The following is a 12482-nucleotide window of genomic DNA, read 5'->3' on the forward strand; positions in this document are numbered from 1 at the left end:
ATAGCAATAATGCTCCAGCGAGGGGGAGGGCACGGGGGGGGCTACAAGCCCCCCCCATCCAGGAACACCCTCCCCCCACCTCCTGCTTTCGCACAATCCTGGCTTCCGGTCGGCCGGCGGGCAGCTGGACAGACGGGGCCCCGTCCTCTCGGGGTGGGTGGACTCTGTACGGAAACGAGAGCGGCGCTTCCGCTGCTCCCAGGGGCGCGACGTGGCCGCGGATCAGGGGACGGGCCCGGCTGCCGGCAAAAACCCAGGGGAAAGCGAGGGGGACGGGACCCAGGAGTCCGGGACAAAGTCTCCACTCCCCCTCCCCTGAAACGTCCTTTTCCTTCGCTTCCTGGCCTACGTTCCGGTGGAGTTGCAGGCGGCAGTTCAGCGGCTGCCATGACTCGTCCCAGAGGTGGGCGCATCTCGGCGCCGGGCGAGGGGTCCCTGGGTAACCGGCCGCCCTGCCCCAGAGGTGGCTGCATCTCAGTGCCGGGCGAGGGGTCCCTGGGTAACCGGCCGCCCCGCCCCACAGGTGGCCGCATCTCGGCCCTGAACAGGATCCAATCTCTCGCCAGCTCTGGGGAACCGCTGCTGAGCGTGTCGCTGTAACTCTGCCTGGAACGTAGCACGGCACCGGCTCCCTCGCGGCTGCACCAATCGGCCCCAGCTCTGCCCCGGGGTCTGGGCACGGTTCCCTCCCCACCCTGGACCGGGGTCTTTTTCGCAGACCCTGTGTGAACCTGCAGTGCAGCTCGAGAGTAGGGGGCGCGTTTTTCTTAGATCCCACCAGATGGGTTTTAAACTCCAGGGTGGGTTAGAGCAGGGGGGCTGGGAGCCAGGACTCCTGGGTTCTCTCCCCGGCTCTGGGAGGGGAGTGGGGGCTGGTGGGTTAGAGCAGGGGGGCTGGGAGCCAGGACTCCTGGGTTCTCTCCCCGGCTCTGGGAGTGGGGGCTGGTGGGTTAGAGCAGGGGGCTGGGAGCCAGGCCTCCTGGGTTCTCTCCCCGGCTCTGGGTGGGGAGTGGGGGCTGGTGGGTTAGAGCAGGGGGGCTGGGAGCCAGGACTCCTGGGTTCTCTCCCTGGCTCTGGGAGTGGGGGCTGGTGGGTTAGAGCAGAGTGGGGCGGGGAGCCAGGACTCCTGGGGTCTCGCCGCGGCACTGGGAGGGGCGTGGGGGCTGGTGGGTTAGAGCAGGGGGGGCCGGGAGCCGGGACTCCTGGGTTCTCTCCCCGGCTCTAGGAGGGCAGTGGGGGCTGGTGGGTCAGAGCATGGGGGGCAGGGAGCCAGGTCTCCTGGGTTCTCTCCTGGCTCTGGGAGGAGTGGGGCTGGTGGGTTAGAGCAGGGGCCGGGAGCCAGGACTCCTGGGTTCTCTCCCCGGCTCTGGGAGGGGAGTGGGGGCTGGTGGGTTAGAGCAGAGTGGGGCTGGGAGCCAGGACTCCTGGGTTCTCTCCCCAGCTTTGGGAGGAGAGTGGGGGCTGGTGGGTTAGAGATGGGGGGCTGGGAGCCAGGACTCCTGGGTTCTGTTCCTAGCTGATGCAGTCTGTGACCTTGGGCATGTTCTCCGCTGTTCATAATGAGCCACTTGAAAGGCAGGTTCTGCGGCTGAATGGATGTTTGTTCCGCAGCAGTGCGTGAAAGGAGCTTAGAATAGCCCAAGGCCTGAAATAGCTGAGGGGCTGCGGGTCTGGGGTGAGGGGCACCGGCAGGGCTGGGGGGACAGGGCTGGGCTGGCAGGGGCTGCGGGTCAGGAGTGAGGGGCACCGGCAGAGCTGGGGTGCAGGGGCTGTGGGTCGGGAGTGAGGGGCACCGGCAGAGCTGGGGGGCAGGGCTGGGCTGGCAGGGGCTGCGGGTCGGGAGTGAGGGGCACCAGCAGGGCTGGGGGGGGGTCCAGGTGAGGGTCTATCTCAGGGCTACGCCTCCCCTCCTGGGTGGTGCAGTGAGTTGCAGGTCGGTCTGTTGGGCCCCCCTGCCCTGTAGACTCACCCCACACAGACACCCCCCCCCCGGCCCTATAGATCCCTGGGGTTCGGCTGCGGAAGCTTCGCTCTCTTGTCGGAAGAAGGTTGAAATGTAAAAAGGAAAATAATAAATTAGTAACCAACTGACCCTGGTGCTGCCGACCTTCTTCCAGCAAACCGGTAGGGGGCAGTGAAGGGGCCCCATGGCCAGGAGAGGGGTCCCTGGGTCATCGGCCGCCCCGCCCCAGAGGTGGCCGCATCTCAGCGCCGGGCGAGGGGTCCCCGGGTAACCGGCCGCCCCGCCCCAGAGGTGGCCGCATCTCAGCGCCGGGCGAGGTCCCGGGTAACCGGCCGCCCGCCCCAGAGGTGGCCGCATCTCAGCGCCGGGCGAGGTCCCTGGGTAACCGGCCGCCCGCCCCAGAGGTGGGTGCATGTCAGCGCCAGGTGAGGGTCCCTGGGTAACGGCCGCCCCGCCCCAGAGGTGGGCGCATCTCAGCGCCCGGGCGAGGGCACTGGGTGACCGGCCGCCCCGCCCCAGAGGTGGCCGCATCTCAGCGCCGGGCGAGGGGTCCCCGGGTAACCGGCCGCCCCGCCCCAGAGGTGGCCGCATCTCAGCGCCGGGCGAGGGGTCCCTGGGTAACCGGCCGCCCCGCCCCAGAGGTGGGTGCATGTCAGCGCCAGGTGAGGGGTCCCTGGGTAACCGGCCGCCCCGCCCCAGAGGTGGGCGCATCTCAGCGCCGGGCGAGGGGGCACTGGGTAACCGGCCGCCCCGCCCCAGAGGTGGCTGCATCTCAGCGCCGGGCGAGGGGTCCCTGGGTAACCGGCCGCCCCGCCCCAGAGGTGGGCGCATCTCCATGCTGGGCGAGGGGTCCCTGGGTAACCGGCCGCCCCACCTTTTCCCCCCAAGTGGGGTTCCGGTGTAACTCCCCCGACTTAGTGGCTGTGGTTTTTTACCCCTACCTAAGACTGACTTTTCACCCTGCTTCCCTGGATGCTTTCAGCCTCCCTCCCTCCCCCACCCAGTCCCGGCTTGTCCCTCGGCACCCAGGCGGCGTGTGGACAAGTCGGGTTACGTTTGGAAAGCTCTGGGCTGAGCCCGGGGCGGGAGCGGGGCTGGGATCGGGCCTATGGCTTGTCTCCCGCAGAGGGGGCCTGTATCGGCCCCGGTGCCCTGCCGGGGAGCCTGGCGCTGGTGGGGTTGGACGGGGCCGACGTGTGGCTGGGGCGGGGGTTGGCCGGGGCCACGGCAGCCGGGAAAGTCCCCGGAGAGCCGCTGAGTCATCGGTTATAGAGTCACACGGGGGGTGGCAACGAGCCAGCGCACGCAGGCAGCGCGTTTCCGGAGGCTTCCCGGCTCCTGGGAGGGGGGCGAGTGACAGGAGCCAGGAGTCCTGGGTTCTCTCCCCGGCTCTGGGAGGGGAGTGGGGGCTGGGAGCCCAGACTCCTGGGTTCTCTCCCCGGCTCTGGGAGGGGAGCGGGGGCGGGTGGTTAGAGCAGGGGGGGCTGGGAGCCAGGACTCCTGGGTTCTCCCGGCGCTGGGAGGAGTGGGGCGGGGGGCTTAGTGCAGGGGGGCTGGGAGCCAGGACTCCTGGGTTCTCTCCCGGCTCTGGGAGGAGCGGGGCTAGTGGTTAGACAAGGGGGCTGGGAGCCAGGACTCCTGGGTTCTCCCCGGCTCTGGGAGGAGTGGGGCTGGTGGGTTAGAGCATGGGGGGGCTGGGAGCCAGGACTCCTGGGTTCTCACCCCCGCTCTGGGTGGGGAGCGGGGGCTGGTGGGTTAGAGAAGCGGGGGCTGGGAGCCAGGACTCCTGGGTTCTCCCCGGCTCTGGGAGGAGTGGGGCTGGTGGTTAGAGCAGGGGGCTGGGAGCCAGGACTCCTGGGTTCTCTCCCCGGCTCTGGGAGGGGAGTGGGGGCTAGTGGGTTAGAGCAGGGGGGGCTGGGAGCCAGGACTCCTGGGTTCTCTCCCCAGCTCTGGGAGGGGAGTGGGGGCTGCGGGGTTAGAGCAGGGGGGGTTGGGAGCCAGGACTCCTGGGTTCTCTCCCCGGCTCTGGGAGGGGAGTGGGGTCCAGTGGTTAGAGCAGGGGGTCTGGGAGACAGATCTGGAGTGGGGGCTAGCCCCCTGCCCCCCCCCAACAAACCCCAAACACCCCAATGTCCATCCGACGCGCTGGTTGTTTGTCTGCTATATGAGTGAGTTCGGCTTGTGTCAGTATCTCACTAATCCCGGCGGAGAATAACGGAGGGGACAAAATACTTGACCCAAAAACCCAGTTTGCCTCTTATTCACTCCGGAGTCAATCAGGAGTCACTCCACTGGTGTCAATGGGCCGATCCCTCCCCTCGCTCACTCCGGAGTCAATCCAGAGTCACTCCAATGGAGTCAATGGGACGATCCCCCACTCACTCACTCCGGAGTCAATCAGAAGTCACTCCACTAGAGTCAATGGGCCGATCCCCTGCTCGCTTACTCCGGAGTCAATCAGGAGTCACTTCACTGGAATCAATCGGCTGATCCCCTTCTCGCTCACTCTGGTGTCAATCAGGAGTCACTCCACTGGAGTCAATGGGCTGATCCCCTTCTCGCTCACTCTGGTGTCAATCAGGAGTCACTCCACTGGAGTCAATGGGCCAATCCCCTGCTCGCTCACTCTGGAGTCAATCAAGAGTCACTCCACTGCACTCAATGGGACAATCACTCCACCCCACCCCCCACCCCCACCCCCAGACTCATTCCAGAGTCAATCAGGAGTCACTCCACAGGAGTCACTGGGACAATCCCCCCCCCCCCCCACTCTCTCTCTCTCTCTCTCTCTCTCTGTCATTCCGGAGTCAATCAGACGTCACTCCACATCTTTGCTGTAACCCCCTTGCCCTGTGCGCCGCCGGGCCGCCCAGCGCAAGAACAGGGCCTGGCACGTTGCGCCACGCTGCCCCCCCACCGTGGCATATCGGCGCCCAACCCCCATGGGCCGTCCCTGCCCTTCCGCCTTCTCGCGCCTGGCTGGGCGGCCCCACGCGCCGCATCCCAACCCCCCCTGCTCACGTCCTGTTCACTAATTCGCCTCTTCCTCTTCACCCCCCGGGCGCTGCCCGCTGGGGCGGTGACACCCCATCACGGCCCTGCCAGGAAGGTGGCCGGACCGGCCCAGCCAGCCGCCAGGCCTACAGTCATTAGCCGACAAATTTCATGCTTCCTCAGCCAGGCGCGTGGGGCTAACGCGCCTCCCGTGACTGAGGGAGGCCGGCCGGGCACGTGGCAGCTTCAATTCCCAGAGACAGGCGGGCGGGGCTGCGTGCCTCAGTTTCCCCACCTCTCTGGCTGGGCTTCGGGGCCGTGCCCGTCGCTCGCCGTGGGGCTGCACAGCACCTGGCACAATGGAGGGGGGGAGGCAGATCTGGTTGGGTGGGCTTCCAGCGTCCATAAGCCTGTGTGATTATTTCGCGGGGCTGGGGGGGATGGCAGGGGCTGCGGGTCGGAAGTGAGGGGCACCGGCAGAGCTGGGGGGCAGGGGCTGCGGGTCAGGAGTGAGGGGCACCGGCAGAGCTGGGGCAGGGGGGTCAGTTTGCTATAGGGCAGGGCGCCTCAGCCCCCCTTTCTGGGAGACAATCTCGGCCGCTGGCGCCGGGTTGAGTAATCCTGGGAAAACCGGTTCCTGGGATTATGCAAATCCGGGTGCAAGCTGGCACGGTGCCCGCAGCTGGGAAATCAGGCCAGGACCCAACCCCCGGTGCCCACCTCTCTGCCCAGCCCCACGGGGACAGGCCCCTGCCCCATTCCCCGCCCCCCTGAGCCAGCCAGTCTCTGCCCTGGGGCCGGGGGGGAGCCGGCGCCCCCTAGAGGGGACAGGCCCCTGCCCCATTCCCTGCCCCCCTGAGCCAGCCAGTCCCCGCCCTGGGGCCGGGGGGGGACGCCTGTAGCTTTCTGGCCGTGTGGCATGTATTTATTTACCCGCTGGAAATGACTCACGGCTTGTGGCTGGCGGGGGTGAGTCAGAGTTTGGGAAATCAGCCATGCGGCAGGGCACGGGCCGCCGGGTCATCGCCCCCTTCCCAGAACCTATTTGCATCGGGGGTCACACGGGCCCCTAGGTCCCCTCTGTAGCGCCCAGGCCCCCCCGATTCGCCCCGAGACTCCAGTAAAAGCCAAGGGCGCCGGCAGCGAACGGGGTAGGCCGAGGTCCCTGGCGGTCTGGGGGTGTCCGAGACCTGTTGCAACCCCGAGCCAGGCAGACAACAGGAAACCCCCCTCCCGGGCAGGGGAAATCAGGCTGGTTGTAGGCTGGAGGGGAGACAGGCAGAGAAGCCCCCAGCCCCCCCCTGCTCTAACCACTAGCCCCCACTCCCCTCCCCGGAGAGAACCCAGGAGTCCTGACTCCCAGCCCCTCCCTGGGGGAGGAATGCGGCCACCTCTGGGGTGGGACGCGGCGTCCGTGGAACAGCCGCAAAGGAACAGTGCCTATAGGGACCTAGCACTGCAATGCAGCCACCTCTGGGGTGGCAACGCGGCAGCTGGGTAACGGCCCCAGAGCCTAGGGATCGCTGGCCGGAATGCAGCCACTCTGCCTCAGTTTCCCCACGTAGCCTTTGGCTATTGAGATCGATCGCTCTTTTGAGGCAGGGGCCGCCTGCATCGGTGCAGCAGCCGGTGCGACGGGGCCCAAATCTCGGCCGGGGTCCGTGCAGCGCCCGGCGCGACGGGGCCCTGATCTTAACCGGGACCGTTACGTACGACAGCGACGCGCAGAAACAGTGACTGCGTCCCGCAGAGACAGGGGGAGACGCTGGTATTTCTGCGCCTGCGGCCGAGCCGTTCCGGCAAACGCGGCCGGCCAGCCAGACTTGGTGGGGACCCCGAGCCCCGCCGGAGAGCCGGTCCCCTCGGAGGGGGATTATTTGTGATTTCTCTCTGGCGGGCAGGCACAGGAGGCCGGCAGAGGCATAGGGGAAGCGACGGGTTTCGGACGGACGGACACAGGCTGTTAGCCGGAGGGGGGCGGGGGGCGCAGAGCCAGGGTTAGGGGAACCCTTCGGCCCGGCAGCCGGAGGCGCCGCACTGGGGTTTCCCGAACCAAGCTCCTCCGGTCGGCTGCTCTGAGCCTCCTTTTACAGCGGGAGAAAGTGACACTGTGACAGGCCCAAGGGCACAGAGACGGGGACAGAACCCTGGAGTCCAGGCTCCCAGAGAGAACCCAGGAGTCCGGGCTCCCATCCGACCCCCCCCCCACCCCTGAGAACCCAGGAGTCCGGGCTCCCATCCCCCCCCAGAGAACCCAGGAGTTCTCTCCCATCCCCCCACCCCCTCCAGAGAACCCAGGAGTCCGGGCTCCCATCCCCAGAGATCCCAGGAGTCCGGGCTCCCGCAGAGAACCCAGGAGTCCGGGCTCCCATCCAACCCCTGCCCCGAGAACCCAGGAGTCCGGGCTCCCCGAGAACCCAGGAGTCCGGGCTCCCATTGCCCCCGAGAACCCAGGAGTCCGGGCTCCCCGCCCCGAGAACCCAGGAGTCCGGGCTCCCATTGCCCCCGAGAACCCAGGAGTCCGGGCTCCCAGCCCCCGCCGAGAACCCAGGAGTCCGGGCTCCCCCAGAGAACCCAGGAATCCGGGCTCCCATCCCCCAGAGAACCCAGGAGTCCGGGCTCCCCGAGAACCCAGGAGTCCGGGCTCCCATCCCCGAGAACCCAGGGTCCGGGCTCCCCGAGAACCCAGGAGTCGGGCTCCCCAGAGAACCCAGGAGTCCGGGCTCCCCTCAGAGGACCCAGGAGTCCGGGCTCCCATCCCCAGAGAACCCAGGAGTCCGGGCTCCCCCGAGAGAACCCAGGAGTCCGGGCTCCCTCCCAGAGAACCCAGGAGTCCGGGCTCCCATCCCCAGAGAACCCAGGAGTCCGGGCTCCCATCCCCAGAGAACCCAGGAGTCCGGGCTCCCAGAGAACCCAGGAGTCAGGGCTCCCATCCCCGCAGAGAACCCAGGAGTCCGGGCTCCCCTCAGAGGACCCAGGAGTCCGGGCTCCCATCCCCAGAGAACCCAGGAGTCAGGCTCCCCCCAGAGAACCCAGGAGTCCGGGCTCCCATCCCCGCAGAGAACCCAGGAGTCCGGGCTCCCATCCCCCCCCCGAGAACCCAGGAGTCCGGGCTCCCATCCCCCGCAGAGAACCCAGGAGTCCGGGCTCCCCTCCCCCCGCAGAGACCCCAGGAGGCCGGGCTCCCATCCCCCAGAGAACCCAGGAGTCCGGGCTCCCATCCCCCAGAGAACCCAGGAGTCCGGGCTCCCCCCCCCGCAGAGGACCCAGGAGTCCGGGCTCCCATCCCCCGCAGAGAACCCAGGAGTCCGGGCTCCCCCCCCCGCAGAGAACCCAGGAGTCCGGGGTTCCCCTCGCGGCGGGTCCGGGAAGGGGCGGGGTTCGGGCCGCGAGCGGGCCCCGCCCCCCGGGCAGGGGGCGTGGCCAGGCCGGCTATATAACCGCCGCCGGCCCGCGCGGGGAAGCCGTTAGGCGAGAGAACGAGTCCGAGAGCGCGCGCGCGCGGCCCCTTCCCCCTCTCGGGTACGGCGGCCGGCAGCGGACACGCGAGCCATGGACGCGAACGCGGAGGCGGGCGCCGCCGAGCTGGAGTGCGGCATCTGCTACCTGCCCTACGACCGCCAGGCGCGCGCCCCGCGCCGCCTCGGGCCCGCGCACGGCGCCTGGCGCCGCCCCGCCCCCTGCCGCCACACGCTCTGCACCGCCTGCCTCTGCCGCCTGGCGCGCGACCAGGGCTGGGAGGCGGTCACGTGCCCCTTCTGCCGCACCTCCACCTCGCTGCGCGTGCGCAGCAGGGGCGGGGAGGCGGGGACTTGGAGGCGGAGCAGCAGCAGCCGGCGCCGATTGGCTCTGCCCCCCGTCGATCCCGAGCTCTGGAAGCGGATTGGCCGGCCGGAAGGAGCGGAGGAGGAGGAGCCTGGCGATGACGTACCGGAGGAGGCGGGCCAATCGCGGCTGTGGCGGGCGCTGAAGAAGTTCCTAAGCGGCGGCGGGCGCCGCAGTAGCGCGCGGGAGCGGCAGCCAATCAACCGTGAGTATCTCGCCTCGCGCGCTCCTTCATCTCCCCCTTCCCCCCTCCCCGCCCTTCTTAACGGTTCGAGCGCGCGCTGCCTACCCGAGGGGCGGGGCCGCAGATGCCTGAGGAGGGCGCAGAACCTTAGCCGCCTACATCCGGGTCCTTCCCACTTTGGCCAAGGGCCGGCTCTGAGGGGAGGGAGCCTGACGTCACTTGGCCAATGGGGGCGGGGGGAGGCGTCACATCACCCCCCCTCAGCGCGCGCCCTACCATCTCTGGGGGGCGTGATGGTGGGGGGGAGGGAGTGACTTGACGTCTCCCACATCATGCCCACCCTTGGGGGGTGACGTCAGCTCACCCCCCCAGCATGTGACCCCTCACCCCTAGGTGGGTGATGCCATTCCCCTCTTTGGTGATGTCATCTCATGGGGGTGACGTCACCCCATCCTTGGCTATGGGGAGAGCAGGGTCTAGTGATTAGAGTGGGGGGGGGTGAGAGTGGGCTGGGAGCCAGGACTCCTGGGTTCTCTCCCTGGCTCTGGGAGGGGAGTGGTGGCTGGTGGTTCGGAGCAGAGGGGGCTGGGAGCCAGGACTCCTGGGTTCTCTCCCCAGCTCTGGGAGGGGAGTGGGGGCTGGTGGGTTAGAGCAGGGGGGGCTGGGAGCCAGGACTCCTGGGTTCTCTCCCCGGCTCTGGGAGGGAAGTGGAGGCTGATGGTTAGAGCAGGGGGGCTGGGAGCCAGGACTCCTGGGTTCTCTCCCCGGCTCTGGGAGGGGAGTGGGGGCTGGTGGGTTAGAGCAGTGGGGGCTGGGAGCCAGGACTCCTGGGTTCTCTCCCTGGCTCTGGGAGGGGAGTGGGGGCTGTTGGGTTAGAGCGGGGGGGGCTGGGAGCCAGGACTCCTGGGTTCTCTCCCCGGCTCTGGGAGGGGAGTGGGTGCTGGTGGGTTAGAGCAGGGGGTGCTGGGAGCCAGGACTCCTGGGTTTTCTCCCTGGCTCTGGGAGGGGAGTGGGGGCTGGGGGGTTAGAGCAGGGTGGGTGGGGAGCCAGGACTCCTGGGTTCTCTCCCCAACTCTGGGAGGGGAGTGGGGGTTGGTGGGTTAGAGCAGGGTGGGTGGGGAGCCAGGACTCCTGGGGTCTCTCCCCGGCTCTGGGAGGGGAATGGGAGCCAGGACTCCTGGGTTCCATCCCTAACTCTGGGAAGGAAGTGGGGTCTAGTGGGTTAGAGTGTGGGTGGGGGGCTCTTGGAGGCAAGTGGGGCAGGAGATCGGGCATCATCAGTACCCCTCCCTCCTTTCTGCTCTGTTCCCCTCTCCAACGCGGGGACAGGAAATCCTCAAGCAGCGGCATTTCATTGGTAAATATTTGCCCGGCTGGGTTGCGTGGGCCGGGGAGTGGGGTGACTGACAGCATCGCTTGTGTAGTTACGGCTCTGCCTGCACTCACGGCTCTGTGACTCTCTCCCGCAGCCTACGGTCCAGAGATGAAGGACCTCGCCCTCATGACCTGCTACATCATGTGAGGCTCCAAGAGCTGGGGCTGGCTGTTCGTCAAAAGGCTTTGAAGACTCTCGGGGAAAAACCAGCTCTTCCCCTCTGCAGTGCTGGCTGCGCTTCCCCTCCGGGCAGGTAGTTACTGACAAACTGTCCGGTCTCATCAGCTCTATGGGACTCTACCGTAGCACTGGAGCTAGAGTTCCTGGTTCTCATTAACCTGCGGAGAGAGATTCGCGAGGCACCCGGGATTGACGTGATCGCCTGCGGCCTTGACTCATCACTGCTCGTCTCCGTTGAAGCAGGGAGACTTGACGGGGGGCTGTCGGGTCGAATCAGCAGCAGTTGGCAGAGGTGTCCATTCCTGGAGATCTCTGACCAGCCTCCAAACTGTTCAGCCAACAGCTTGTCTGGTTCTGACATCTGCAGCCCCTGAAATGCCTACGTGTCTGGCTCTTCCACTCTCCAGCCAGCGATGCCACTGACCTACCTACCTACCAGCAGATATTGTAAATATCTCTGGTGAAAAGTCCTGTACGGGCAAAACCTGAGCCTCGAGTATTAACGGATTCAGACAAGGTTAAGTCTGCGTGCTAACGAACTAGTTAAAAATACCCCCTCAAACCCAGGACCTCTTTCTCGGCGAATCCCAATGAAAAGCCTATTGCTGTGGTGGTGGTGCCGCCAAATTCTCTGCCGACCCTTATCCTTTACCATTGCACAGGTTAGCGGCCCGATCTGCAGGCCGAATTCCTGTCTGGCCCCAGTTCTGCAGTGCAGCGTGGGACTATATTGCATGAGGCGAGGGTTTCAGACGAAGAGGCTGGCTTCTTGGTGCTCTCTGCTATTGTAGCATTTCTGTGAAATGAATTTAAATATGGAAGGGGTTGAAATAGGGAATGTCTGCGTCTGTTGTCTTTAATATTTGACTATTGTAACTTATATTTAATGTTAATAAAACCTGAGATGTCCACGCTCATTAGGTTGTCTTGATCTCCTTTCCAGCAGGGAGGTGGTGCCTGGGGGCAGGGTCATCAGCAGACCACATTGCTGTTACATGGAAGGGAGGTTCAATAATCAGGACAGGGAGTCGGGACTCTTTCTATCCCTGGTGCTGGCTTAGGGAATGATCTGTAGTGGTTAGAGCAGGAGGTGGTTCTCTTTTAAGCCCTGTTGCAGAGCCAGAGTCCTGCCTTCTCCTGAATAGTGCGTAACCTCAAATGTGAAGGGTACTCGCATTGATTTGTGGCATCGCTCTGCTGCTAGCCCCTGGCAAAACAACCTCCTAGGAGAGTCATCCTCGTTACCGTACGGCCTGCTCCTACTTCTGTGTAGTTTTAAGACATAGTGTGCAGCTTCTGTCCCCTCTGTAGACCCAACACTTTTATCTAGGTGGCATAGAAATGGTGTCTAACTCTCAGCTGCCTCTGCTCTTTCTGTCCCACTCCTTGAGCCCCTCTGATTGTTCTCTGCACCCGTGTTCTGCCGAGGTGCCTCAATTTTATCCCCTACTCAGGACTTGGGAATTGGTCCTGCTTTGAGCAGGGGGTTGGACTAGATGACCTCCTGGGGTCCCTTCCAACCCTGATATTCGATGACTTCAGGTTTTCATTTCCTACCACGCTTTAAAATGGGCCCTTTAAACTCCACGTGAATTCGGCTGCACCATCGCACGCCGGAACTACCTATCTCTGCCTGGCCTAGGGGAGAGGATATGACTAAGATTTTGGTGACTAACAACTCTCATTAAGGACCAGCTGTTTATCATGCAAAATTTAATAGATTCTAAGCCCTCTGTGATCATTTAGTCTGATCTGCATAACACAGGCCAGAGAGCTTCCCTGAATTATCTCCTGTTTAAACTAGAGTAGAATCTCTTAGAAAAAACATTCAATCTTGATTTAATCTGGATCACCACGGATCTCCGTTGGTTGGCCTCTCCTCCAGAAGAAAACTCAATGGTGGGGGCGATCATTTTGGGTAGAAACGAGAATTTTTTGGAACTCCCGGTGAACTGAACAGT

The 12482-nt window shown here is 65.2% G+C and overlaps 1 protein-coding gene across 1 annotated transcript; it reads left to right on the forward strand.

Annotated features, from left to right (window-relative positions):
* The first annotated feature begins 8434 nt into the window (after positions 1–8434).
* RNF227 (ring finger protein 227) lies at positions 8435–11438 on the forward strand. Its single transcript, XM_039500076.1, has 2 exons — positions 8435–8987; positions 10436–11438. The coding sequence occupies exons 1-2, from the start codon at positions 8510–8512 to the stop codon at positions 10486–10488; spliced, it is 531 nt and encodes a 176-aa protein (XP_039356010.1). The 5' UTR covers positions 8435–8509; the 3' UTR covers positions 10489–11438.
* Positions 11439–12482: the final 1044 nt, after the last annotated feature.

This window comes from Mauremys reevesii, linkage group 14 (assembly GCF_016161935.1).
Source record: "Mauremys reevesii isolate NIE-2019 linkage group 14, ASM1616193v1, whole genome shotgun sequence".
Lineage (NCBI taxonomy): Eukaryota > Metazoa > Chordata > Testudines > Geoemydidae > Mauremys > Mauremys reevesii.

Excerpts from the sequence above, each read along its gene's own strand:
- RNF227 (XM_039500076.1), top strand. The coding sequence starts at position 8,510 with ATGGACGCGAACGCGGAGGCGGGCGCCGCCGAGCTGGAGTGCGGCATC. Across the intron at positions 8,988-10,435 it reads GGAGCGGCAGCCAATCAACC|CCTACGGTCCAGAGATGAAG; the intron begins GTGAGTATCTCG and ends TCTCTCCCGCAG.